General features: G+C 32.2%; 2 protein-coding genes across 5 annotated transcripts; both read right to left on the reverse strand.

Moving 5' to 3' along the window:
* Positions 1–6,286: 6,286 nt before the first annotated feature.
* Positions 6,287–25,997, reverse strand: LOC128156112 (uncharacterized). Of its 2 annotated transcripts, none has more exons than XM_052818127.1 (2): positions 25,782–25,997; positions 6,287–8,708 (listed from the first exon to the last, which is right to left on the reverse strand). In XM_052818127.1, exon 2 carries the CDS (start codon positions 8,705–8,707, stop codon positions 7,067–7,069), a length of 1,641 nt encoding a protein of 546 aa, XP_052674087.1. In that variant the 5' UTR covers position 8,708; positions 25,782–25,997; the 3' UTR covers positions 6,287–7,066. The 2 variants fall into 2 exon arrangements, with proteins under 2 accessions (XP_052674087.1, XP_052674086.1); XM_052818126.1 differs by lacking the exon at positions 25,782–25,997 and adding an exon at positions 10,354–10,479.
* On the reverse strand, positions 14,565–25,663 carry LOC128156111 (uncharacterized). 3 transcript variants are annotated; one of them, XM_052818125.1, is made up of 2 exons: positions 25,519–25,663; positions 14,565–16,439 (listed from the first exon to the last, which is right to left on the reverse strand). In XM_052818125.1, the coding sequence occupies exon 2, from the start codon at positions 16,436–16,438 to the stop codon at positions 14,792–14,794; it is 1,647 nt and encodes a 548-aa protein (XP_052674085.1). In that variant the 5' UTR covers position 16,439; positions 25,519–25,663; the 3' UTR covers positions 14,565–14,791. The 3 variants fall into 3 exon arrangements, with proteins under 3 accessions (XP_052674085.1, XP_052674084.1, XP_052674083.1); XM_052818124.1 differs by lacking the exon at positions 25,519–25,663 and adding an exon at positions 21,042–21,064; XM_052818123.1 differs by lacking the exon at positions 25,519–25,663 and adding an exon at positions 19,882–19,952.
* Positions 25,998–27,530: the final 1,533 nt, after the last annotated feature.

The following is a 27,530-nucleotide window of genomic DNA, read 5'->3' on the forward strand; positions in this document are numbered from 1 at the left end:
CACAAGATGGACTTACGGCAGAATTTTATAAAATGTTTTGGAATGATTTAAAAGACATATATTACGCATCTCTTCTTAAAAGCATTGAAATCGGAATTTTACCATTCTCTCAGCGATACGCCGTTTTATCTCTAGTTATTAAAAAAGGAGAAAATGACAATTTAAAAAACTATAGACCTTTACGCTTAACTAATGTTGACTACAAATATTTGCACATGTCTTAGCTTTACGATTACAAAATGTAGCTGGTAAAAATATAAATCGTGAACAAAGTGCTTATATTTAAGGACGATACATAGGCGAAAACGCTCAAAACTTTAGAAAAGTTTAACTTTGGTTCAAAATATATTGGGATGATAAAAACACTTTACAATAAGCCCACATTTAAATTAAAAAAACAATGGATGGATGTCAAAACCATGTACATGTATCATGTATAATGCAAAGAGGAATACGTCAAGGCTGTCCGGTCTCTGCGTTATTATTTATACTTGTTCTAGAAATATTAGCTGTTCAGATAAAGAGCGATAACGAAATCAAAGGGATGTCATTTCAAAAAAAATACGTGACAGACGATAGTAAAAAAATGATTCAACATGCAGATGATTGCACAAGTATGGTAAAAGATATTAAATCCTTGACAAAAGTATTAAAAACAATTTCAGAATTCTCTAAAGTTGCCGGACCAAAACTTAATATAGAAAAAACTGAATCCCTTTTAACTGGCTCACTTGTAAATACATACGCGGAAATAACCTCTATAAAAGGTGTAAGAATAACAAATACGTGCATTAAATCTAAAAAATAATTAAAATTATATTTGACATGATAAAAGCGAATTTTATGAGAAAAACTGGACAAATAAACTAGAAAAACTTGAAAGAATTTTAAGTGTTTGGAAATAACGAAATCTTACAATATTCGGAAAATGTACAATTATAAATACCTTAGCTATCTCAAAGATATTATACAATGCCAATATTTTACAAAACCCAGATTTTGAATTTTTTAAAAAATGTTTCAAAATTAATATATAGTTTGAGCGGATGGAGGTTAATTATTTCATGAGTGAGAAATAATGCTATATGCAGTAACGGTCTATTTTGAAAATTATCAATTATGGATAAATAATTTTTTGTGGAAAAAAACGAGACAGAATAAAGAAAAACACGTTAATTGGAAAAATTGAACAAGGTGTATCGAGATAATCGATGTAGAGAGTAAATTTTACGCTGCTAAAACATCATGGTTAGATAGGATAGTAAATCCAGAAAGTATTACATATAGAACACTAAGTGAGATTTTGCAACAACACAATATTACAGTCTTTGATATTATTAAAACCAATGAGTGTAATCCAAACAATTCCGATTTTTTCGAAATTAGAAAGCTACTGCAGTTTTATCGAAATTTATTCAATGCCTTTAATAGTTGTAAAATACAAAAATCGATTGGTAGTGTAACAAGAGATGAGTTTTTAAGCCAATTTTTATGGAATAACAAACTTTTTCAATGCGATTCAAAGCCACTTTGTTTCTATAACTGGCTTTAGGGTGGCATATTATATGTTTAAGATTTTTTGGATAAAACTCGGGAAATGAATGATATAACATATTTTTTCAAACAAATTAGTTAAAAAGAAAAATATTTTGTGAATATGTTATGTTAAAAAGAGCTGTCAAACATTTTAGACAAAAATTTGTTTGTTCATATGCAAAGTACGTAAATATAAAAAACGATGTACATGTTCTTTTTAAGAAAATCTATAAGATCTACAAAAAGCGATTTTACTACTCAATATTCATTGATAATAAATTTCAAAAATCGGTCCAAGAATAAATAAATGGAAGCGAATATTCAACATTAAGGAAGGGTATATATGGAAAAATGTATAAGTGTCCAAAATAAAGAATATGTATGAAAAAAAAATAGCAGAATTTAACTACAAACTGTTAAATGATATATTAAATAATAATGTATATGTGAGTAAATGGAATAAAGATGTATCACCATTTTGCACCTTTTGTAACATTGAAGAAGACATAAAACATTTTCTATATGATTTTGAAATTGTCAAACCTATTTGGGAAAAAATTGGTTCCTTTCTTAAGTTTACTATTACTTGGAAAATTATTATACGTACTTGGATTTTCCATTGAAGTCAACAAAAAAAACATTGGTTTTAAACAATTTATTAGCTTTTGTTGCATATACAAATTTAAGATGAAATGTAGATTTGATGATGAAACAATGTCAAAGAAAAAAAATTCGTTATGTATTGAAAGGAAAATTGAATGTTCAAAACACTGTTTTAAGAAAGATTGATTATATATAAAATTAATATTTATCAAGATATTTGTAATTATTTGTAAGGTTTGTAAATAGTTATCCTGTTGATACTGTATATTGATGTGTGAAAATATGACTTTGATTTTAATAAAAGATAAAAAAAAAATTCATATTCCTCTATTTTATAAATGGATTTGATTGTTACAATTTATTATTTTTTTAAAAAAGTAGGAGAAATAAAAAGAACGTGTAATTATGCTAATACAGGATTTTGTATACTATTTTGTATATTTGATAGCGTTACATATAAATTAAATTTGGCACATTCATCGTAGACAATTCATGGTTATCAATTAATTTGATTAATTATATAATAAACATTTCATCAAAATATCTTATTTGGCCTCTGAGAAAGGGGATACTAATTAGAGTTTCATTTACAATCTTTCATAATTAACTCTTACCTATAAAACATACCTTACACCTGGTCATTTCTCTTAAATACGTTTAAAGAATTCGTTTAATGAATAACAAAGTACATGTAGAAAGTGCACTCGCTTATCACCGCTGCGACCCGAGTTCAATCCCCGTGATCGACATTGGTTGAATGGATATGCTGGTTGCCCGCTTGGACACTTGGGTTTTCATCGGGCACTCCGGCTTTCTCCCACATCGATGACCCCCTCGCGCTGACACCCGTGCCAACGAAAGATATTAATATAAGTTGTATAACTTGTTTATCAATCGTTTTAAAATAAAAACTAGGTCAATAACCAACTTTTTCTGCTGGTGACCTCTGAATGTTTTTAGAAAAAATTGTCACAATTTGTCAACCATTTTCAAGGTTTTCTTTATTTTGTTATTATTAGAAATAATAAAGCAATTTGTAGGTTGGGAAATGATAAAATATGAATAGCTTTACTAATTTTATATTTGACTGAATCGTTCTAAGCTCATAATTTAAGTTTAATTTAGTCCGAATTTCCTTTATCAATTTCCAAAATTGCACCCATTTTTGATCAAGTTTTACAAAAAAACTGACTAATAGGAGCTCCAAATCATTGATTGCCTAAAACTGTTTTTGTTGTCTGTATTATGTTGACATTAACATTATATAAGGTCAATGATCAAGATTTTGAGATATTTTATCTTGAATCGATTTTATGTATTTTAAAGATTTTTCAAATCGCGTGCCAGCCAGTGATATAAATTTATAGACGGGTAACTACAACCATGAAATATATAAAATGATATGAAAAATGATATAGAAACTTAACTTTTGCAATTACATTGCAACAGAAAGTTTTAAAGAGAAAAAAAGAAAATGAAAAAATTAGCCCGAATTTCCTCTGTTTTAATATCAATCTACCTTTGTCGGAGTATATCTTCCTCAAATAAACAAATCATGGATATCGATATCGATATTTGTTAATAACGTTGTTATTTTGTGTTTTTAAAACAACTTTTGACTTCAGATATTGAACTTTGTAAAAATATTTTTTGAAATCTCAAACCCTGAGTAAACGTAACCCTGAAAAACTGACTTTCCTATCCGATCTAGCAAAAGTTTGATGTTAAGTGGGTCGCAAATATTTATGTTGGGCGTTCGAAACCCGGGATTCAAAAATATGAATATTCATTTATTCTGGAGTATCCATCACATGTTAAAATTTCAATTTCAGTTAAATTCAAAGAAATTATTCTGCCTATTCATCACGCAATGTTTACAAAATACATCTATAAAATTACCACTTTATGATATACTTTACACTCGATTGAAATACAATAAACAAACTAACCAGGGTTAATCAGAAATGTAGATTGTAATTGAGAACACAGCTTAAGTAAATTTTATATACACATCTAGTATTTGTACTTTTTAAATGGTAAAAATGTGATTGTTTAAATGAATGTAAATTTTTAATCAGTATAGAGGAATCATATGAACATACAATGTGTGTTTGTGTGAATATAAAGTAAAAAAAAACTTCTTTAGGCGATATGTGGTGAATTATTAATTCCTTTAGCCATGTTAAAAATAAGAAAGTTTCATTATTTGCATTTCAATTAGAATGCCGTTATGGCTACATGTACTGCTTTAGCAGTTCACATAAAATATTATCTATTTGAAATGAGAGAGAGAGAGAGAGAGAGAGAGAGAGAGAGAGAGAGAGTCTCGACTTCCGATAAGATTTTTCAAGGCACGTGGTCAGAGCACTGTTGCTGTCACAGACGGATGTGTTGTAGTAACACATCCGTAAACACAGAGATGACTGATTTTTAATGTGCCTGTTTGAATTATGAATTATTTTGTGTTCGAATATAGGCGGTCTACCTAAAGCGCGTACGATATTTATTGTCGACTTCATATATATAATAAAGTGTTATTGCATGCCATCAGAGACATAAATGACAGAGATATTATAACAATAATGTTTCATTATTTAAGAGGTATTAATGATTGTGAAAATGACGATGAACCCAATATAGAATATAGTGATTTTTTATCGAATGCTGAAATCGCAATGTCTGATGCTATTCTTAACAGTACCATAGGAGATGAAGAAATATTAGAAGCCGTAAAGAAACTCAAAAACAATTAAGCCGCTGGGTATGATGAGGTGCTGAATGAACACATTTCGGCAACAGTTTCTTTATTTCTACCTTTAAATAACAAGTTGTTTAATATTATTTTTGACAATGGTTTTATTCCAGAAAAATGGCTTGTAGGTATTGTAAAACCCATATATAAAATCAAAGGCGACCCAACACATCCTGAGAACTATAGACTGAGAACATTATTCAGTTGCCTAGGAAAACTCTTTACTTGTATATTAAGCAATAGATTAGAGATATATGCATCAGAGATTGACGTTATCAGCGAAAGACAGGCGGGTTTTTGAAAAAATTATTAAACTCTAGACCATATAATAACACTACAGTTTTTATCCCATACTCTTACAAATGTATGTCAATAAAGAAAAAAACCTTGTTTGTGCTTTTGTTGATTTTAAACAGGCATTCGACACTGTCTGGAGAAATGGTCTTTGGAGCAAGTTAATAGAGAGAGAGAGAGAGAGAGAGAGAGAGAGAGAGAGAGAGAGAGAGAGAGAGAGAGAGAGAGAGAGGGGCCGGAAAGTATTTAATGAGTTTAATAAGAGCAAGATTGAGGGGGAAACATACAAGTTGAGTTGATGCCTACGGTAATGACCTATAATGGTACATCGCGGAATATTTGTCTTTTAAAATCTGTGGCATATTTTCAACTCATCATATGCAAAATATAATACTTTAAAATATTACTAATTTTCAAGTACAGGTATATGCATGATTTGCGTCATACATTGCTATGTTTGGGGCTCTTGTACATTATTAACAAAATACATACATGTACAGCAATAGTTATCTAGAAGTTTGTTTAAAAAACAATTCAAAGAAAATAATGAATTTTCCTTCTAATAATATTTATATCTAAATTCTAACAATAATTTAAAAAGCATTTTTTTCCTCTTCTCGGTTTAATCAATGATACAGATAACACACTTGTTACGGTGTCTTACACCATCGCGGTAAAATTCTGGCCCCGCGATCACCGTGATGACAATACCGCGACGGTGTATCGCGGAAAGGATTAAAACACCATCACGGTGTCGCGGGAAAAAACAGGATCCGCGTTGGCCGTACTGAATGTCTCATATTTTAAACGATTTCTTTTTTATTGGTCCATCAAATTCAGAACAATGCTATGTTAGATTTTCATTTTGTGAACACATTGGAGTCCCGATAAAGAATTGAAAACCTTATATACCTACAACCACCCTTGTAATTTAGGTAGATTCCATGTCTATGGATCTACTATGTGTAAAAACGTCTCTTCGTCAGCTGCATCAATCTTTTCTTTTGTAAATAACCTACACAAAATAAAACAAACTTTCATTCGAATACTGTTCTTTCATTCACTTTTGACACTTTTTAAACTAATATCTTTATTTGTATGAACTACATTGCAGCTTATGGACAATAAGAAGCAGAATGTAAATTAGAATATAATAGAAGATACGTTGGAAAAACCAGGCACAACTTTCTCCTCACAATTATATTTCGACAGTTTAGGTTTTCATAACAATATAAATTTTTGACCGTTTTATCTTTATGTGTTTTCCAAAAGAAACAAACGTTAATGAATGTAGTGTAATCTATCTGTTAACAGTGATTAAAGAAAACCAAAAAATGATGTTTCATATGAAGGAGTTTAGTGAATCTTTGAATTATTTTGAGATATGATAATTTGATATCATCTTTTCGAATTTGTGTTATCTGTAACAGGTTTTATTGAAATTAGTGTTGAACCTGTGTCTAAAAATCATTTGGTTTTGTTCACTCTTTTCGTAAGCGTTATTTATCGACTTTTTTTCAATAATTACAAATCTTTTTATCAATCAAAGTTTTTTATTTATGAATAATCATACACAATTTCATATAATAAAAACAAATATTTTCCATTCTAAAATAAACTAGACAATATGATATCCCTGTAAAATCAGCGTCAAAAAAATGCAATGAATTTTCCCAACGAAACACAAATTCGTACAAACCAATTTTTATAGAGATTCATATTCCAATTCTACATAGTATATATGTATAGTAAACGAAGCATAAAAACACAGCCATATTTTATGTTTCCCTTTAGTGATAATAAGATTAATTTGTGCCACGTCCATCACTCATACAACATAAATAGCATGCGACCCTCGTGCTCAATGATTACATTGCTGATTCATGAATTAAATGGATATTTTGTGTTCATAAAATAAACCTCCATGCATTGTGAAAGTTGACCTATTTTAGCTTTCGAAGTGCAAGCCGGGTTTGTATGGAACCAAAATATACGGAATCCCGCATCATGCATTTTCTTTAGAAGAATCACGTGATCCGGCACCGTTCCATCCGAATGCAATTCTAGATAAAACTGAGAAACATCGGCTAGCTGGTTTGTTCTTAACATCTGAGGTGTCGACGGCCATTCGGCGGCCTCTGTATCACCCTTCATAACAGCAATAGGAACTTTATTATGCTTCAGATCTTTTCTGATTTTATCAAGAGGAGCTACATAACCCGATCCAAACTTCTTGTACGTGTCCCCTATACCTCTGTTGTAAAACCAAACCTTTTCGGAATGTTTAAAATCTTTCTTATTCATTGTCGGATCAAAGGAATGCAGATTACAGTTATATGTGTTAGCCATGTCATCGTCAAACGAGAAATCGTGGTTTATGCCAAATGAGTAAACGATACAAGGGTTTCTGTCAATCTTCAGCATCATATCATGACATACATCCCACCCACCGTCCAACACTTTCCCAATTCGTACGATCTGTTTGCACAAAAACTGGGTTGTCATTAAATATCGGAAATACAAATCCTGTAATTCTAGCCTTGGAAGTTTACGAATTTCGTCCTCTGAGGGTAGAATCATTTCTTTAAATTTATGCTCCTTGGCTTCCAAAACCCTCTGAACGAAATAAATGGCGTAACACTTGTTGAATTTATTGACTCCTACACATTGAAACACTCTATCGTACCAGATGATACGTAAGCCTGCTTGAAACAGCATTTGTAAGCGTGTTAATAACTTAATATAATCTTTTTTCTTGGTAACTGAGGGATCAAAATGAAGTTCCAGAAGGAGTTGTTTTACTTTTCCAATGGACTTTTCTTCCACCATTTTATCAATGACTTCTAGTTCGGTATAAGTACTAATTGACAGAGTCAGCACGTCAATTACGGTATTTCCTACGTCGTTCTTAGTAATCCAGCTTTGAAGGGAATCTGATTGAGAAAGAGGAGTTGTAAATGTCCGACAATTATACCGCGCCTTTATATCTGATAGGAAAATGTTATCATTAAACTTCTTGTTTGAAGAAAATACGACACAATTTTTACTGCTGGGTACAAAAGAGGGGTCAGCACAAATATACCATCCATTTCGAGGAATTTGACCATTTCGCTCCTTGTATCCGCAGAAGTACTGAAGCGTTGTCACATAACGATGATACAAACATGTGACTGCATTGTCTGGCAGTGACTTCAGTTCTTGGGCGTCTGGAATTAGTACCGGTTGTTTGCCATTCGTTATATATTTCTCTGGAATGGTTGCGATGCAGTTATGGTCAGGGTTTGGTTTGAAGGTCTTTGAATCTGTTTTCCTTTTGAATACTACATTGTTTTGAGTATTGGGTTTCGTTTTATAGTTGTTAAAGTTGTGGACAGAATACGGGGGATGTCCAGATTGTTCATATTTATTTTCCACGACGTAAACCTTTTGGAAAGTACGAACGTCACTGTATTGGTAAGCTAGAAGCAAAACCACGACAATGCCTACAATTGCCTTCAGCCACATATAAGGACGTTTGGTCATTCTGGAAGGGAGAACTCCTTGTTTTAATATGATAAACATTTGGGGAACGAAACATGTATATTTACAAAGTTACGATGGAAGCAGAGTAACATGCATTTTAGTGATAATTTTTATTCTTGTGGATGCATACATGTGTAAGTTATTTTAGGGGATTTAATGTTAAAACTTAAAAATCATATCCTTTCACAGGGGTAACGACAGGTAAACTGATCAGCTTAAAGATGTATATAACGACAAATAAACCTAATGGAACTTTTTATGATTGTGAGAACTTACTGGGTTTGAGAACATGCTTCAGTTTCCGATCATCGACAGATTTGGTGTATGTTAATGGGTTGTATCAGAATAGAGTGTTTGTACCCGTTATAGATAGAGAGTCAATTAGCTTAATTGTCTCAAATTCTGCCAAAGAATTCATTCTTTGTGGTGAAGATTTTATTTTTTCCTTATACTGTAAAATTTTTGATTGGCATAAACTTTGAAAAAGGGCGTTCAGAATTCTTTTTATTGCGTGATTAAAAGTATAATCCCCACCTGCGAAAAAAGACAAATCTAAATTACAATGAATTCGTGCAAGATTTACACCATGTTTTTTTCTTTATAATTACTCAAGTGTTTGGTCGCCTATCTATATTTCACGTGATAAATTTACCCATTTTGGCTTTCTTTTTAATTATATTAATCATATTAATTTCCTTAAAAGAAAAACACGGGTTTTAATTGTCACCTTTTCCAAATTCAAAGTGTATTATAAACCTACTATATAGATATAACACATGAAGACTATCGTTCAATTGAATCAAAATCAATGTATGTTTACTCATATTCATTCTAACCTGACTTGTTTGGAAGTCCACGTTGAAAATACGTGAAAATAAATAACAATTTATTTATCTTTTTAAGGTATTTCACTCGGCATGTTCGCTACGCACTTTATGATTTTCTCTTAAGTTTCGAATTTTTTTTTTGTATAATGTATTTAAATGTATATATATCTACATTTAGTACAGAGAGATTATTTTTTTTTTGGCCTTACAAAACATTAAAAAACTTAACTCGGTTAAAAAACTGTTGACAGATTGTAACAAATGTAATTACAATGAAATCTGCCTGTTTATTGCAAAAAGTTAAAAAATTAAAATATACCCTTACAGGGAAATAAACACTTCCTTCATGTATGTTTTTAGTATTGTCTGTCCTTAGATTTCAATTTCAACGATTTCATTCTTAACAAAGTCATGTTACAACGACATTGAGGAGTTAGGAACTTCAAAAGTTTTTTTAAATAATTCCAGTGAGGTAATATTTTGTAAATCTGAAAAACGATATGAGGTGAACGAAATGCACGATTTTTTTTTTAAATCTTTTTTTTCCAACACACTCAGATAAAAAAATAAAAATAATGATAAAAAGTAACAGTGATTATGAGAAGAAAAATGATTTACGTGGAATTTTCTTCTTTTTTTTTTATATTTTTATGGCATTGTCATTAACATGTAGTTGTAATGACAAATATAAAATGACAAAATATGCCCTATATCTTCATAGCTGGAAAAGAAATGCCCTAGGTTTACAAAGCATTATTTTACTTTTACTTACATAATTTACATTAAATTGTAAGCATATCGATCAACCAAACAACATACCTGAATATTCCTGTGCCATACAACCGCAGGACAAACTAGTTCATAGAAATAAATATCAAACAGAATGATTCATTTAAAATAAAATAATTTCAAAATCGTCGCAGAACACCAGGACGTAGAGTCAATCTCAACAGGAACTTGATCTGCAGTATCCTACATATGAAGTAAGGGAAATCTACAACAAAGTGGCCCTGGATAAATTTCCTGACCAAGTCATTTGATTGTTTCCGGTGAGCTACGATTACTAACGATCAAAATCAAGATGTTCCAAATTTGGCAAACAAGCTTAAGTATCATAATTTAAATTAAGAAAAATATACGTCGATCAAACTAGGTCAAACTTTTAATTGCGATTTGTATAAAATCAGTTCACATCTTGAAATGTGTCAATTAAACAACGTCACATTGATTTTGCAAACGGCAAGTAAAGAAGAAATAATAAAATTTTGTGTTTTTTTTTTTAAGAAAAGTTAAATTAATATTTTATTCGTTCATTTAGATAATTACATGGACCTTATGTAATTAAATGATGACGGATGAAACATAGAAATAAGTAATTACGCACATCGGTTGTCTGGGCTCAATAGCTGTTTGGTCATTCCACACACTTTAACGCGTTTGCTAAATTATATATATGCATTTAAAAATCCTCAATTGTTTAAAATGTATGCTAATTTTGGACAAGTTAGGCGTGCATTTAAATCTTTCTGTGCTTAAATATATATTAAGGAAAAATAAAAATGTTAAAAATATTTTCTACATAAACCGGTGTAACGAAGAATATTGACCGGGTTTAAAATTGACCAGGGGGTCATTTTTCAACGTTGAATATTCCGGGGGAGAGATGGGGTATTGTTCAACGTTGAAAATTGAGGCCAAATTTGTGAAATTTATACCCGGGGTCATTATTTAAAGGCATTAGAAAGATTTCTCCAAACTCTGATGACCTCGACACGTTGAAAATTGATCCTGTTGAGAATTGACCCTAACCTCAGAGTTTTGATCTGAACAGGAACTTACTCTGCAAAGTTTAAAATTTACGACCATGCACATATTTGAAAGTTTCAGTTTTTAAATGTTCATACTTTTCGATACATATGCAGACGTGGATGATTTCTTTTAGGTTGATGTGTCCAATTAATCGTTCAGTTTTGAGACTGAAAATATGATATTTATTTTTTATAACAATACTATGTAAATAAAAGCCAAGAGGATGACAGTTTGCTTAGAAATGGAACAGCCGAGTCGGGCTAGAATACTTCTTGACATAGAATTGACTTTCATTACCTCGTGTGACAGAATTTAAATTTTTCATAACCTCCGATAAATATATCTAACAAATATATTGCCCGTTATCGTTACTTTTTAGGCAATTCAACAGAGCTCTATTCGACAGGCACCTGACGTTGTATATTTTTCTAATAATTGAAAATATATTACCTCTTTACTGTTTTATTGGGTAACGGGTATACATATTTAGATAAAGGCAAATGAATATAATGTCAGGTACCTGTGCTTAATTTGAAGTCAGGATATTTCCCTGAGAAAATATAATAAATGAATTGTTGGAATATTTTTATCCTTTATATATATATATATATATATATATATATATATATATATATATATATATATATATATATATATATATATATATATATATATAGCTCATAATTTGTTAGAATATTTATCATTTCAAAAAAAAATAATAGTTAAACTGCAAGTGGAATCAGCATTGCGGAATTCTAACGAGTCCTTTCGTCACCTCAAGGAAAATTTCAATTTATATTCAATATATTACGTTATTCAGGTCCATTGCTTTAATTCATATATGGACACCCTGTTTCATATTCGTTTGTCATAAAACAGCTGAGATCCGCGACATCGTTCATTGATCTTGATTCAAAGTCATACAAAGGGCATAATTTTTGGTTTTTGTGCTGAGACTCATGCAGCAAGAATGGGGTATTCTGAAAGCCCTATGGGGAGATGGAATTCAGACGCTAAAGTCCATTAGACTGGATTATTTTCGCTTTTGAATTTTCTTTTATGTTCATGGGTTGTTGTTTTTTTTCAGAGCAATATGAGCTGCATTTTCATGTCGATTTTTTTTTATGAAAAATTTTATTTTCTAATTAAATGACAAAAGATATCATGGTTTTTAAATTTCTTTCAGCAATATTTTTTTTAAGAAACCGTTTAGAAGCCTTAATTTGAGCAAAATTAAATTATTGTCGTCCTGTACAAAAATTGATCTGCTATAAATTCCTTAAAAGGAAAATCTTTCTTCAGACAAAGTGTTGGTTTTTTCAAATCTTGTTTATTATAAAAGTTTAAGTTACATGCAAATTTATCATACTAGCAGGTATTTACCGCAAAACAAAATTCTAAAAAATACAGATCATATTGCTTTAAAGGGCTGGATCTATCTTTCAATAAATACAGGTTAGAAGTTATCTGCTTTATTGGTAACGTCTCCATTCCATTTTTGCATATATGATATACATGTTTATATATATAGATGTTACTTTCGACGAAGTTGGGGCTTTTTGTTTTGTGTTTATGTGTATATGTGTGTTTCATTAGTTGAACTGCTGTTAACAAAATCCAATTGTAAAGGCTTTCTAATCTTGATGGTCAGTTATATTGAGCCACACTTAAATTTTGATTGTTTTACGTTTACAGCAAGGAGGTGCATGTAGTTATTTTATAATTATATGCTTTTTCTTTTCTTCTACAATTTTTTTTTCTCCATTATGTGTAAAATACAACCATTTTAACAAGACTTTGGACTTTCAGTTTGATATAACTATCTATTTTTGCGTCAAAACAAGTTAAAATGACGCTGGTTTCAAGCGATATACACCGATTGCGTAGCCTTCGCTCAAGAGCCAGACAAATCTTGTTGATTTCAAAGAGCCATGACTGAGTGGCAAGCAATGAAGTAGACAGGTCAACATCGTATCGCCGATTGACACAATTACCTAAAGTTCAAGCTCTTGTTAAAATGGTTCTATTTGCCCACTCCCCTTGTCATATTTTTCAATAATACATTGTAATGTGACTGTTTTGATCCTTTTTTTTTATTTTGGATTTTACTTTTTCTCAAATTCTGCTATGGTGTTTAATTTTTTTTTAACATTTTACAAGTTCACTTTGGGTGGTGAGTCAAGGTTATTTGCAAAAGCTCAAAAGCGCATGGAAAAATCACTTCGACGTAGTAAAATACCCAGACAACTATACAAACTCAATGCCTATGCTTTGAAGATTTTTTTTAGTCTGTTCGTCAGCTGCATCATTCTTTTCTTTTGTAAATAAAGCAAAACCATTAAATTTCGAAATATCAATTTGTATTTAATTCTATATTTTACAAATATAATGAAAACAAATTTGTAAATAATGTGAATATAAGTTTCTTCAATACTATTATTTACAAACACATTATTCTTAAGTAAAGAGACACATTTGCAATTTTACAGTAACACATTCTCTAATTCAACATAATTACACATGAGCAATATATTTCACAAAATGCGAACTTACTGAGAAACACTTCGTTCTTTCATACCTGTATTTACTTCATTAATTTCCCACAATTTTAATGCCCCACTCACCACCCACAAGTTTAATCAATGCATGGTTCATGACTGTCCAGATATAAAACATTATACACACATTAACATCTCAAAGATTCGTTCCCTCAAGAAAAAAAACATGATAAATACATGTATTTACATATTACGATGTGAATGAAAACTATTTCTCTAAAACATTCTATTTTGTATTTATTATGCAAGGTTGAATGGACGGGTCCACACAAAAAAAAACAAAACAAAAACAAAACTGGCATCCCAACCCTGATATTCCATTTTCTTTTGAAACTTTAACTAATATCTATATTTGTATGAACATATATTAAGTAAACCGCTTTGCAACCCATGGACAATAAAAAGCAAAATGTAAATTAGAATATCATGGAAGAATAGTTGGAGAAACCAGCCACATCTCTTTCCGCACAATAATACTTCGACGGTTTAGGTTATCCTAACAGTATAAATCTTTGACCTTTTTATTTTTACGTATTTTCAGAAAGGAACAAACATTGATGAATGAGATGTAATTTATCTGCTGACCTTGATTAAAGACAATAACAAAATAATGTTTCAAATGAAAGAATTCAGTGAATCTATAAAATTGTTTGCGAGATAATATCCCTGTAAAATCAGCTTCTAAAAATACAATGAACTTTCTGAAAGATACACAAATTCGTACATATTTATAGAGATTCATATTCCAATTCTACATATACATGTATAGTCAACAAAGCATAAAAACACAGCCATATTTTATGTTTCCCTCTAGTGATGATGAGATAAATTCATGCCACGCCCATCACTCATACAAAATAAACAGCATGCAACCGATGATTACTGCTGATTCATGAATTAAATGGATATTTTGTGTTCATGAAATAAACTTCCATGCATTGTGAATGTTGACCTATTCTGGCTTTGAATGTACAAGCCGGGTTTGTATGGAACCAAAATATACGGAATCCCGCATCATGCATTTTCTTTAGAAGAATCACGTGATCGGGCGCCATTCCATTCGAATGGAATTCTAGATAAAACTGAGAAACATCGGCTAGCTGGTTTGTTCTTAACATCTGAGGTGTCGACGGCCATTCGGCTCCCTCTGTGTCACCCTTCATAACAGCAATAGGCACTTTATCATGCTTCAGATCTTTTCTGATTTTATCAAGAGGAGCTATATCACCCGCTCCGTACTTCCTATATGTGTCCCCTATACCTCTGTTGTAAAACCAAACTTTTTCGGAATGTTTAAAATCTTTCTTATTCATTGTAGGATCAAAGGAATGCAGATTACAGTTGTAGGTGTTGGCCATGTCATCGTCAAACGAGAAGTCATGGTTTATACCAAATGAGTAAACGATACATGGGTTTCTGTCAATCTTCAGCATCATATCATGACATACATCCCATCCACCGTCCAACACTTTCCCAATTCGTACGATCTGTTTGCACAAAAACTGGGTTGTCATTAGATATCGGTAATACAAATCCTGTAATTCTTGAGTTGGAAGTTTACGAATTTCGTCCTCTGAGGGTAGAATCATTTCTTTAAATGTATGCTCCTTGTCTTCTAAAGACCTCTGAACGAAATAAATGGCGTAACACTTGCTGAATTTATTGACCCCTACACATTGGAACACCCTATCGTACCAGATGATACGCAAGCCTGCTTGAAACAGCATTTGTAAGCGTTTTAATAACTTAATATAATCTGTTTTCTTTGTCTGTGATGGATTAAAATGAAGTTCCAGAAGGAGCTGTTTTACTTTTCCAATGGACTTTTCTTCCACCATTTTATCAATGACTTCTAGTTCGGTATAAGTACTAATTGACAGAGTCAGCACGTCAATTACGGTATTTCCTACGTCGTTCTTAGTAATCCAGCTTTGAAGGGAATCTGATTGAGAAAGAGGAGTAGTAAATGTCCGACAATTATACCGCGCCTTTATATCTGATAGGAAAATGTTGTCATTAAACTTCTTGTTTGAAGAAAACACGACACAATTTTTACTGCTTGGCACAAAAGAGGGGTCAGCACAAATATACCATCCATTTCGCGGAATTTGACCAATGCGCTCCTTGTATCCGCAGAAGTATTGAAGCGTTGTCACATAACGATGATACAAACATGTGACTGCATTATCTGGCAGTGACGTCAGTTCTTGGTCGTCTGGAATTAGCACCGGTTGTTCGCCATTCGTTATATATTTCTCTGGAATGGTTGCAATGCAGTTATGATCAGGATTTGGTTTGAAGGTCTTTGAATCCGTTTTCGTTTTGATTATAATATTATTTTGAGAAATTGGTCTATTGAGCTTCGTTTCGTAGTTGTGGATAGAATATGGAGGGTTTCCAGATTGTTTATTGAGATTTGGCATGACGTAGACCCTTTGCATACTATTTACGTTACTGCCGCCGTACTGATTAGCCAGGAAAAACCCCATGCAAATGCCCGCAACCATCGCCAGCCCAACATAAAATCGTTTGGTCATCCTGAAAAAAAAAACATGCTTTAATATAATATACAGTGTAAGAAATAAACACATATGTACATATTAACTGAATGTGTATAAAGATGAATTGAAGTGAACGATAATTGTCAATTTTATTTATGTATATTTGTAGACGTTATTTTAAGCGATGTGTAAAAACACAGTAAAATGACAAAAAAAACCAACAACAAACAAACAAACTTAAAACTAACCAGATGTTGGAGATGAATTGAATTAAGATTAATTAACGTAATTGAAGATCGTTATTCTTATCGATAATCGGATATGTACGCATAATCTCACCATTCATTACAAAATGCTTCTTAAAGAGTAACTTGAGATCTATAGTGAGAATTAAATTGTATTTGAATATTCCGTAAAATGTTCCATATAGAACAACGGCAAACTTGTTTTGATGAGACCTGGACTTGTATGTACTTCTTTTTTTCAGTAACGTAACGGATCATGTAACTCACTAACAGTAACACATGAAATTCATTTCTTTGAACTTCTCCTTTCTAATGAATGACAAGATGACAAGGTAACTAGAAGTGCATCGTCGGACACCCACGGGTGATCGCACCTTCATCCGTCGGTATCCGACGACGCTAGAAGTGTTGAGTTGCCTGTAAAGCATAGAATGCTTATTTGGATGTCGTCGGTCCTATGACACACCAAGCGGTGCAGACAAACTGAATTCCGCTCGTTAGCGTGGTATGGTAATTTTTCTGTACCGCATGGTGCATGTGTTATAACACATTTATATATATAGGACCGACGACATCCAAAAATAAGCATTCGTTGCTTATATTTATATTCATACTGATGTCTATTTGTGTGGGATATTTGTGTATCTTCGCCTTATAATTAAAGCCATTATATACGCTCATAGTCAGGGAAGTGAAACATACATTGAAAAGCCACATTAACGAGTTCGCTTCCGCGTCTAAAAATATAGCGCCAAAAACTTTCTCCCCAAAATTTTTTTATATTGTCAAATAGATATGATTTAACGATTTTTCCCGTTAGTACATATTAAATTAATTATTTAAGTTCGAGCATTTCATTTAATCTTACAATAATTAAATACTAGTTAAAACGCGTGATGATGTTTATATTACGTGGTCATGGTTTATGAATAGGGTAAGTGTATTCACAAAAAAATTAAACGTCGCAGATTTCCAATGCAAACATAACGGGAAATATACACTGAATATTAATATTCTTGTATGATAAAAACCAGTCACCAGTTTTATAATTGTCAAGTCATATATTCTTCTCAGTTTTCGAAAGAGTTAATGTAAAGCAAGGGTTTGTATTTGATAACATATCTGTACTTCAGCCTTATAGATTTTCAGTATGATCAAGCGTCAATTGATCTTGAAATGTTTTTATTTTGTTAAATGAAAAATAGAATTTTAAATCATTTTCTAACCACTTGTCATACGAGGTAGAGTCTGTTATTTCAAACGGGTGTGATCACGATTTGGGTTTTAATAAATTAGAAATACTTCATACCACGTTTAATAGTTTGAAATGCTTAACTTAATCTTATGAAGTTGGTAGATTTCCAACAGAAATCTTAAGGAAACAAACTTTTTTCAATACTGGTTTATATCAAGAAACAGTAAAAACTGTATTTTAAAAGCATGCTACTGTGAAAAATTATGACATATGGATTGCAACTATAAGGAAAGAATTGTGCACCTTAGGCTTAGCCGATTTATATCACGTTACTAAGAAAGCTTCTGTTATTTTAGATAATTATCTATATGCTTGAATGTATGAAGTCTTTAAACAAAGAGTTGTTGACAATATAAGCAATGCATCAAAATGTATTTTGTATAAACATGTGGTTGATTACTTTTGTTTACAAGTTTATCTAAAGAAATAAATTCATGTAAAATATCGTAAATTAATTACACGCTTACGGTTGTCTTCACATGACTTAAAGATTGAAACAGGGAAAACCACAGCTCCTGAAAACCAAGTGAATAAAAAGTAATACAGTTACTATCTACTTCAAATACTAAAGAACGGTGTAATTTAGGAAAATATTTATACACTTCGCTCTAAGCGTTAATTCATTGTAAGCGTGGTTGATATAACCGTGTTTTACTGTATTATGCAAAGAAGCATCAAACTCTTAATGTGAATAATCAAAAATGATTATGTACACTTTGCATGTCGCTAACGTACTGCATTTAATATGTATATACACGTATTTTTCACATGCATAGCCTATGAAATTTATTTGTCTCTTGCACCTGAGAATAAAGTTCATTTCAGTGGCGTCGGAAGCAAGATGAAAGGGGTGGGGGTGGGAGGGGGTCTAGACTAATCATCAGAAATCTTGACACGCAAAAAAAAAGAAATAAATAACAAAATAAGGCTAATTCCCAAAATCATGAAAATCCTTATCCGTGGGGAGAGGGAGGGGGATGGGGTTGTATACCAATAACTTAAAAAAAAATCTTACCTACCAAAAAAATATTTCCAAAATTATGAAATTCCTAATCGGAGGTGGGGGGGGGGGGGGTCTAGCATACCTATGACTAGTAATATTACCTTGTTTTCATTTTAATTCCTTACATTCTACTGAAAGGGGATCTAGCCGGAGGGGCGGAAGCTTCCTGGTACTGGCCCCTCCTTGATTCTATGTGCCTGATGGTTAGGTCTAACTTTGCCAAAAAAAGTGGGGGGTCTAAGCCCCCCTAGCCCTCCCCCCTCCCCATTCCGACGCCTATGCATTGTCATCATCATTGTCATTGCTTAAAAAATCGAATGTCCTGTGTCAATACTTAATTGATTTTAATAGACAAAGAGAAGGGTAAGTTTTTATGTTAACTGAATGCGACTAATTGATTTGCAATGACACGAACGTGTGTCATTACTAAATGCGAGATATAATTTATTATAAGTTTATAAAAAAAAAAAGAAGCAAAATATAGCACTTTTCAAGATCTAAAGATTACAAGTAACAGCTTTTCAAAATAAGTTTGGCCCAAAAAATCACGACCCCGTGAACCACATAGTGGACAATGTGTAATACGATTTAAAAAGCTGAACGCTTAGACAAGTTTTGATTCTCGATTTTGCAATTTATAGTCCAAAACTTTCCATCAATGAGTATTGTAATATTTAATCGTATAATTGCTGAAAATGATTAGCCCTTAGTTTGATCACTCCCGGCCGTATTTGATCACCTCATTTTATTCAAAGAATTATGATTCTTTATTCCTGAAATAAGACTACGTGACCGACAAATCATGTTATGATATTCATAATCAAAATATATACCTTTGTACGTGGTAAAGAACAGTAGACAATGTTGTCAAACCGCTAAATCTATTTTAGCATTCATTTGCATTTCATCGAAAGTAACAACTTATAGAGTAATACATACAAAGCATGTGAATAACATCAAACCAGACTTTGCTTACGTGAGTAAAGGTTTCCAATCTCCCTGCAATGACCACATTTATCAGGCCTATACACAGTGAGTAATTTGACAATGTCTGACGTGTTGAATCAATAAAGTGTGTTTGCGCAGTATTATACTTACTTTTTGTCAACTACAGAATATAAGCCATTTGATAGGTCTGAATGCCAAAATTACTGTTTTGTGTAAAAATCAATTCCTATTAATAACGTAAATGATAGATATTATGCATTGAAAAATACAAACAATATCAAAATCCTTAATTATTCTATAGGCATGTGCTAATTTTTAACAGGGCACCAGCTAATATGAATTTAGAACAAAACGCTACTTAAACCCCCCCCCCCCCCCCCCCCCCAACCCAAACCCTGCAACCCCCCCATACCTCCGCAAAACAAAAAATTAAACACACACAAACTCAGAAAGGATAGCAGTCATTGATGGCAATGCTATATAATATAATTAGCTAAGTCCCTATGACAGCGTACGCATACCTTTGATCAAACGATCATTGGACTTTGAGTGATTCGATGACAAGAAGAAAACTAGAGCAATAAAGACCACAGTGCCTAAAGTGACGAACATGACGGATTACTTTCGGCGGACCGGTTTACAATTGTTGTTTCTCTCTCTCTCTCTCTCTCTCTCTCTCTCTCTCTCTCTCTCTCTCACACACACACACACACACACACACACACACACACATATGTAAATATTCACACGAAGCAAGCGTTTGTTTGGTACTAGACTGAGAAAAAGATAGCTCAAAGGTTTAAACATGTCCTATATATGAAAATGTTTTCTTTCTATTCATAAACTGTTGGAATCCAAGTTTATAATACGACTGCGACCTTTAGGGTGTTGTCTACCACAAAGGTTTAAACATGTCCTTTTAGATATCAAGATATATGAAAATGTTTTCTGTCTATTCATAAACTGTTGGAGTCCAAGTTTATAATACACGACTACGACCTCTAGGGTGTTGTCTACCGAAAAGATTCACATAAAAAATATAACTAAAATAAAAAAAAAACAGGAAAGCAATTCTTTTAAAAAGAATCCATTCTTTTTTTCAAACTACCGATCAGCTCAGTTCTCTACACAGAAAACACAGAACATTCTTACTCGCACAATAAAATGCATTGGTAAAAAACAACTTACGCCAACATCGCTGTTCACCCCTACTTCTCGGCGCGCATTTCAATTACTGATGCACCTCCGACCAATTCAATAACCCTCATTGTCAGTTTGAACACGCCCATCGGGTATCTGCGGTAACCAGCACTATTTAAATGGGGTAAGTCACAGACATCTAGCTTACTTTACTTGAATTGATTCATTTTCGTAAATTACTCGAGTACTACTAAGTATGTCAATAAAGCCGTTGAATTCAATCACGTATACAATCGTTGTTTTCTTTGACATTTATTAAAACATTGATCAGTGAACGATTTGTCATACGTGAAATGTTTGAACAATTTTTACAAGACCTTGGATTTTCGGTAGGATGTAATTTTCTTTTTCTTGTGTCATAACAAGTTAAATATGACGCTGGTTTTAAGTGAAATATGCACAGATTGAGTAGTGTTAGCTCAAAAGCCAGACAAATCTTGATGATTTCAAAGAGCTTTCCATAGCTGAGTGGCCAGCAAATATATAGACATGACTACGTCACATTGCTGTTTGACACAACTATCCAAAGTCCAAGCTCTTGTTAAAATGGTTCTATCTATGTCTTATTCCAAATCTACACGCTATTTCAGTTAAACTTGTAAAACTTAGTATCCACCTGATAGGGGATATTTTGACGCATATTATGAATTATTCAGGCAAGTCAGATAAAAATATGTTCGTTGGTGATTTGAAACGTGCACGTGTCACTCCGTTGAATTGTTCAAATTGAATTGAACATATTTTATTGGATAAATCAAATCATTTTTTATGTTATTATCAAATATAAATAAATTACATAGATATCTTATCAATACTTTAGAATGGATGAATGAAAAAAAAAGCTTACTATCAATCTTAAGAAAACACAATGTATGGTTATTGGTACGAAACAAATGCTTAGAAATTGTAGAAAATCTATACAAGCTGACAATGCTTCTATTGAAAATGCATCATGTGTGTGCCAAATGTATAGGAATTTACACTGACAGATGTCCCACTTGGTCAGAAATTGAACGTCGCAGATTTCCAATGCAAACGTACGAGGAAATATACACTGAATGTAAATATCATTTTTACAGGAATGTGTGCAACAAGAATACCATCATTAAATACAAATATTGTATTTGGTACGGTGTAAGCTATCGGAGATGTAATTTGAGTTTTCTTATTTTTTTTTTCATTTAAGGAGGTTGGCACCTGAAATAATAGTAATGTCAATCATCCGAAAACCACTTAGATATAAAGATGGGGACCTAAAATGTTTATTTATTTTATTTGTGACTCATGTCACATGCCATTTTTAAGAAATAGAGAGCCCCAAACAGATATGATAATTTTCCTGAAATTTTTGCTAAAATTTGACATAGAAATTGATAATTCGAAGAAATCAAATAAATGTTTATAGTTTAAACTATTATTTAGTTATGACTTTAATACAATATGAAGTTGAACACATGTAGTGACTATAAAAGTAAAATCTAAGTCAAAGTTTAAAAATTCTTGCTTTACTGGTGGCTTCAAAGGCCAAACATTATGAACACAACAACAGATGTTGCAAAATTCTGGAGTAGTACAATTATAACGCAAATAAATAAAATTATAGTAATGTCATCTTTTCAACTTTGCATACGAATAGACATACATTTAATGTCTCATTTAAAAGCAAAACAAGTAGGGCTCACATCTCAAAAATTTGAGATAAAGCAAGAAATAAGCTAATTTTAGGCCAATTGGAGTTAATTTTTTCTCAACTTCTATGAAATATAAGCTAAATATGCCAAAATATATGGATAGAAATATCAAAATATTGTTAAAATATGTTTTAAAAAACCACGAACATTTCGTAAATCACAAACTATCTAGAAGTTTGGTCTAAGCTGAAAATTATGAAGCTAATGTAACAGTACTCTAAAACTAGTGAGTTGTGAAAATTGTTCATTTATTTCTTAAAACCTTCCGCCACAAAGTATAGTTGCTATCTAAACTCTGTACAACTGTAATTTTTAAAAAAACAATTTTATTCAGTATAGTTTATTATGGCATTGTAAAATATAAATTTACTACTAGAATTAATATGTGATGCAGAATTTTCAGACTAGAGGTGACCAAAAATGGCTACCCAAAACCTAAGGAGCAAACCTCTTTAAATTAACTGATTATATTAAATAGGCCCTGAAGTATGATAAATCTTGTTTTACGTTTTCAATCAGAAGTAAATTTGTCATAATGAAATGGAATGGAGTATTAATTGAAATAATGCAATGCATTTTGGTTTTCAAGATGAAAAAATCAAATTACTTAATAATGATATAAAATATTCACCTTCTTTATTCAATCTGAAACAACATGAGATCTAGTTCAACAAATTTTTGAATTTGGCTTGAGAAAATATGGATGAATGATTTGCTGAAAAAAATATCCGGGTTTCTGTTTTCCTTTTATCTGACGTTGAGGACAGGCATCTTTTGAAAAGTGTGGGGGATTAACAGATATTCCACAATATTAACAAAAGAAGCACACGTGACTGTGGTACTATTATCGGACACCAAAAAACCCAAGTACCAATCTGGCAAAATGGGCAAAATGTAGCAGACAAAAAGGATATAGTTTTAAACATTTATGCAATAATCATTCAACACATTTTGTGAAAAGTGTAAAAATCATTTTTTTGGGTCTGATTTTTCTATTATTATAACTGCTATAAAATGTACGTCTACTGCAATAACGGAATTGAATTGAATCGACTTTAGAAATTGTTAATAATCCTTTTCAGAAACACTTGAACCACCCATCCGTGAAAAAAAAAATTCCAATAAAAAGTAGGCCAGGGCTTTTAAAAAGTGCCTCACTACACCTTGAAATAGTTTCTCAAATCAGCAAAGAATTACTTGATTATGATAGAAAGCATGAATGATGGATAAGAAATATCGAATGTCAAATAGGCGAAAAAATGTGCACTTTTAGATAAAAAATGATATTTTAAAAAATTTCATTCAGTACATGTAAACATGAACAAAAGCCCAAGGCGGATTCGAACTCAGGATCTGCGGTTCACAAGCCTGATACTTTTTTTTTATCTTTAAACAAGCTTGAAACTTTAACCACTGAGTTATGAAGACATACAACCTTAATAAAGACACTAAGCGGAATCTTTAAAATCAATACCTCACGTCAAGATGTATCTATCGTTGTTAGGTACTTGCTCGTGCCTTGTAAAGACATTGATCCAGAATAAAGAATATCATCCACAAATGGAAACAATTGGTTGAAAATGATTACCGATAACATCTTTTGAATTTTTATTTACTCAAGATCGACTTTATAAAACAATGTACGTTTACAGTGTTGTTTCCTTCATATACCAGTCGCATTGTGCAGACTAAGTATTAATTTTTTACCTTTAGATTTTTACGCACACGCTGCTATAGATTTTGGCTGCACCATGTGCACAGGAAATTGTAAACATAGATTTTTAGTTTCATGCCGATAACCCTTTTAAAAAACTTCCTTTGGCATCTGACACCATAAAAGTTCATTTGAAATGTTAAATTTAGGATAGTTCAAACGTTTAAGAATATACGAGTTCATGCATACATTATTATAAGTTGCATGTGGCACAGTAATATTTCCCTTTCGATATCATATCAATCTACTGTTGAATAACAGTCTTCGATTAACTGTTGTAATAATTACACAAAATGAGGACCAAACTGCGAAATCTTCTTCCATCTTACTCATTATTGTTATGATTGATAAGCCACGTGCTGTGCAATTACAATGTAGTAGTAATTTACTATTGTGTGTACAGTAAGGTGGGGAGTTTAAGTGAAGAGATTCTCAACAATATTTGACAAACTTTGATAAGTTCTATATCTTCATAAACATACAATGTACTTGGGGAAACTGAAAACACAAATCGAATCTATAAACTCTCTTTCAAGCTGCACAATGAACATAATTTTTCTATACACCTGTTTCATAATTTAAAAAAATTTCAACTAAACGCATCCTTATATTTGTTCGAACCTTTTTCGAATTGAAGGGGGGTCAATACATTTTCAAGAGAGATATAGAGGTTATGTAAACAAAACTTGATTCTTGTTTTTCTTGTTTCAGGTTTTAAAAAATGAATGTTGTCAGATTTTATACGACGTGAATGAAAATTCACGTAAGAAGAGAAAGATTAATAGGCGTCAACTTATCGTGTTGAATTTCGAAGGGCGTAAAAATAAAAGTATTATGAAAAAAAACCCAGAAATTTTATCCGATAACTATTCTCCTGTTAGAATGGAGAAGACTTAGCCCATATTTTACTGTGACAGGCAGGTGCGCACGTGATTCAAAACGATACAAAATTAAGAAATATCCTCTCAAACAAATTAATACAATGATATAATAATGGAGTTTAAATAATGACAATTCTGTGCATAAATTTCCCACAGGTATACGCAAAAGGGCCACTTACTTGTCAGCTGTTTGTCTTCAGGTATGAGCAGTTTCAACACTGTACTCGTATCGTTACTTTCCCGTGTACCTCAAGTTTGAAACTGTTATAATTGTTAATATTTTATTGACCCTGATTCGTGAAGCAGAACATCCGGATTTGACTTAGTTTTAAAAACACCCGATGACCAGTCCTGTTCCAACCTGATCAATATACTTATTAAAGTAGGACAGATGAGAACCCATTATTGATTTCTTTAGTAATTAGTATTAAGACCAGCTTACCTGTACTATGGGAGATTATATCCTCTGTGCAGACAAGAATGAAACCTTGCGGCATGCCGTGTAATTAGCGCGTACAAGTCCAGCCAAATTCATTACCACAGATCCCCAAACCAACTTGCTGTTAACATTCACTTTAATGAATGTCAATGTTGTATTTTTTTTCGTCGTCGAGTTTCGGTGTTTCGGTGATCGTCACCATGCATTCATCATTATTAGATGCGTCTGTAACATACCTTAAAGCCAACCAGGTGACAATGAGTTTTGTTTTCGGTCTTATTTAGTGTGTGGTGTCATATAAATAATCAGGGGAAAAAGTCAATCATGAATGTTCACCTGAGGACGGATGTTCAATGCAGACGGCGCTTATTTAGTTAATTTGGAAATGGGCATTGTTTTATTTTGACTGTGTGGTATCCATTTTATTTCTTTTATGAACAGATATCCGTTTATGTTGCACTTTTTGTGGGGGGGGGGGGGGGGGGAGAGAGAGAGAGAGAGAGAGAGAGAGAGAGAGAGAGAGAGAGAGAGAGAGAGAGAGAGAGAGCGTGTGTGTTAATTATAATTAGATTACAGTTTTATCACTAAATTTCAAAATAATTTTCTGTTGGTGGTCATTTGAGCGGGATTTTATTTCAGAAATAAAAAAATTTGAGTTTTACTAAAGGGTGAATCTTTACGCCGATGTAAAGTTGAGCCGATTTTTTTCTTCATTTTCTTCATTTGGTGTAAGTAGGTGTAAGTAGGTGTAAGTTCGAGTGTAAACATTAGTAAAACAATACATATCATGAAACAGCGACTTTTTTTCATCATTAACACATTATATGGCTGACATTTTTGTCACCGGATACACAATTTTTGTAACATTCTAGATGCTAAGCTACAATGTAAACTACCACTAGATAGAAATACTTTGATTTATTTTTGAGAAACCTCAATATTGTTTTCGGTCAAAACTGCGCAATTATAAAAGGAGTAAGTTTGGTCAGAAATATAACAAGTTAACCCACATTTTTTAAATTACAAAAGATGTGATGTAATCGAATCAAATGAGAGGACATGTAATGCAACCAAAGTTATCGGAATGTTGAGTAGCTTGTACACAGCTAACGTATAGTCTGTACAGAGATGATGCGGTAGATGGGGCATCTCAAAACACATAATCTGGACTTTTTCATTCTAGTGCATAGGCGTAGAGACCGAGGGGTGGTTCTAGGGAGGGCTAGGGGGGCTTAACGCCCCCTCCCACTTTTTTGCAAAGTGAGACCAATCATTAGGCACATAGCATCAGGGAGGGGGTCAGGCCCCCACTTTTTGTCGCAGCAAACATGATTGTTCCTAAATTTACCTCTAAAAGAGTGAAATTATATCAATAGTGATTTTTTTTGGTAGGTAAGATTCTTAATATAGGTATACCCCCACCCCCCACGGATTAGGAATTTCATGATTTTGGTGTAGTAAATGGATGTAGTTTAGAGGCATTGATGATTACCGAGATATTACGCAAAAAATGAAAGCAGAAATATAAAAAGGAAACTTAAGTATCGAATAAAAACATTTCAATTCATACGTTTTCTTAAATCAATATTTAATAGAATTCTTAATTTCCTATTTGAAAATATTTACATCCACTAAGTATGATTTCCTTCATTTTCTAAAGAAACCTTGTTGTAATTCACAACTCTCTACAAACTGACAGGACTGAAATCTACACGATCCAGTTCTAGCCAGTTTATCGATCGGTCGAAACCT

This window comes from Crassostrea angulata, chromosome 7 (assembly GCF_025612915.1).
Source record: "Crassostrea angulata isolate pt1a10 chromosome 7, ASM2561291v2, whole genome shotgun sequence".
In the NCBI taxonomy this organism is placed as follows: Eukaryota; Metazoa; Mollusca; class Bivalvia; order Ostreida; family Ostreidae; genus Magallana; species Magallana angulata.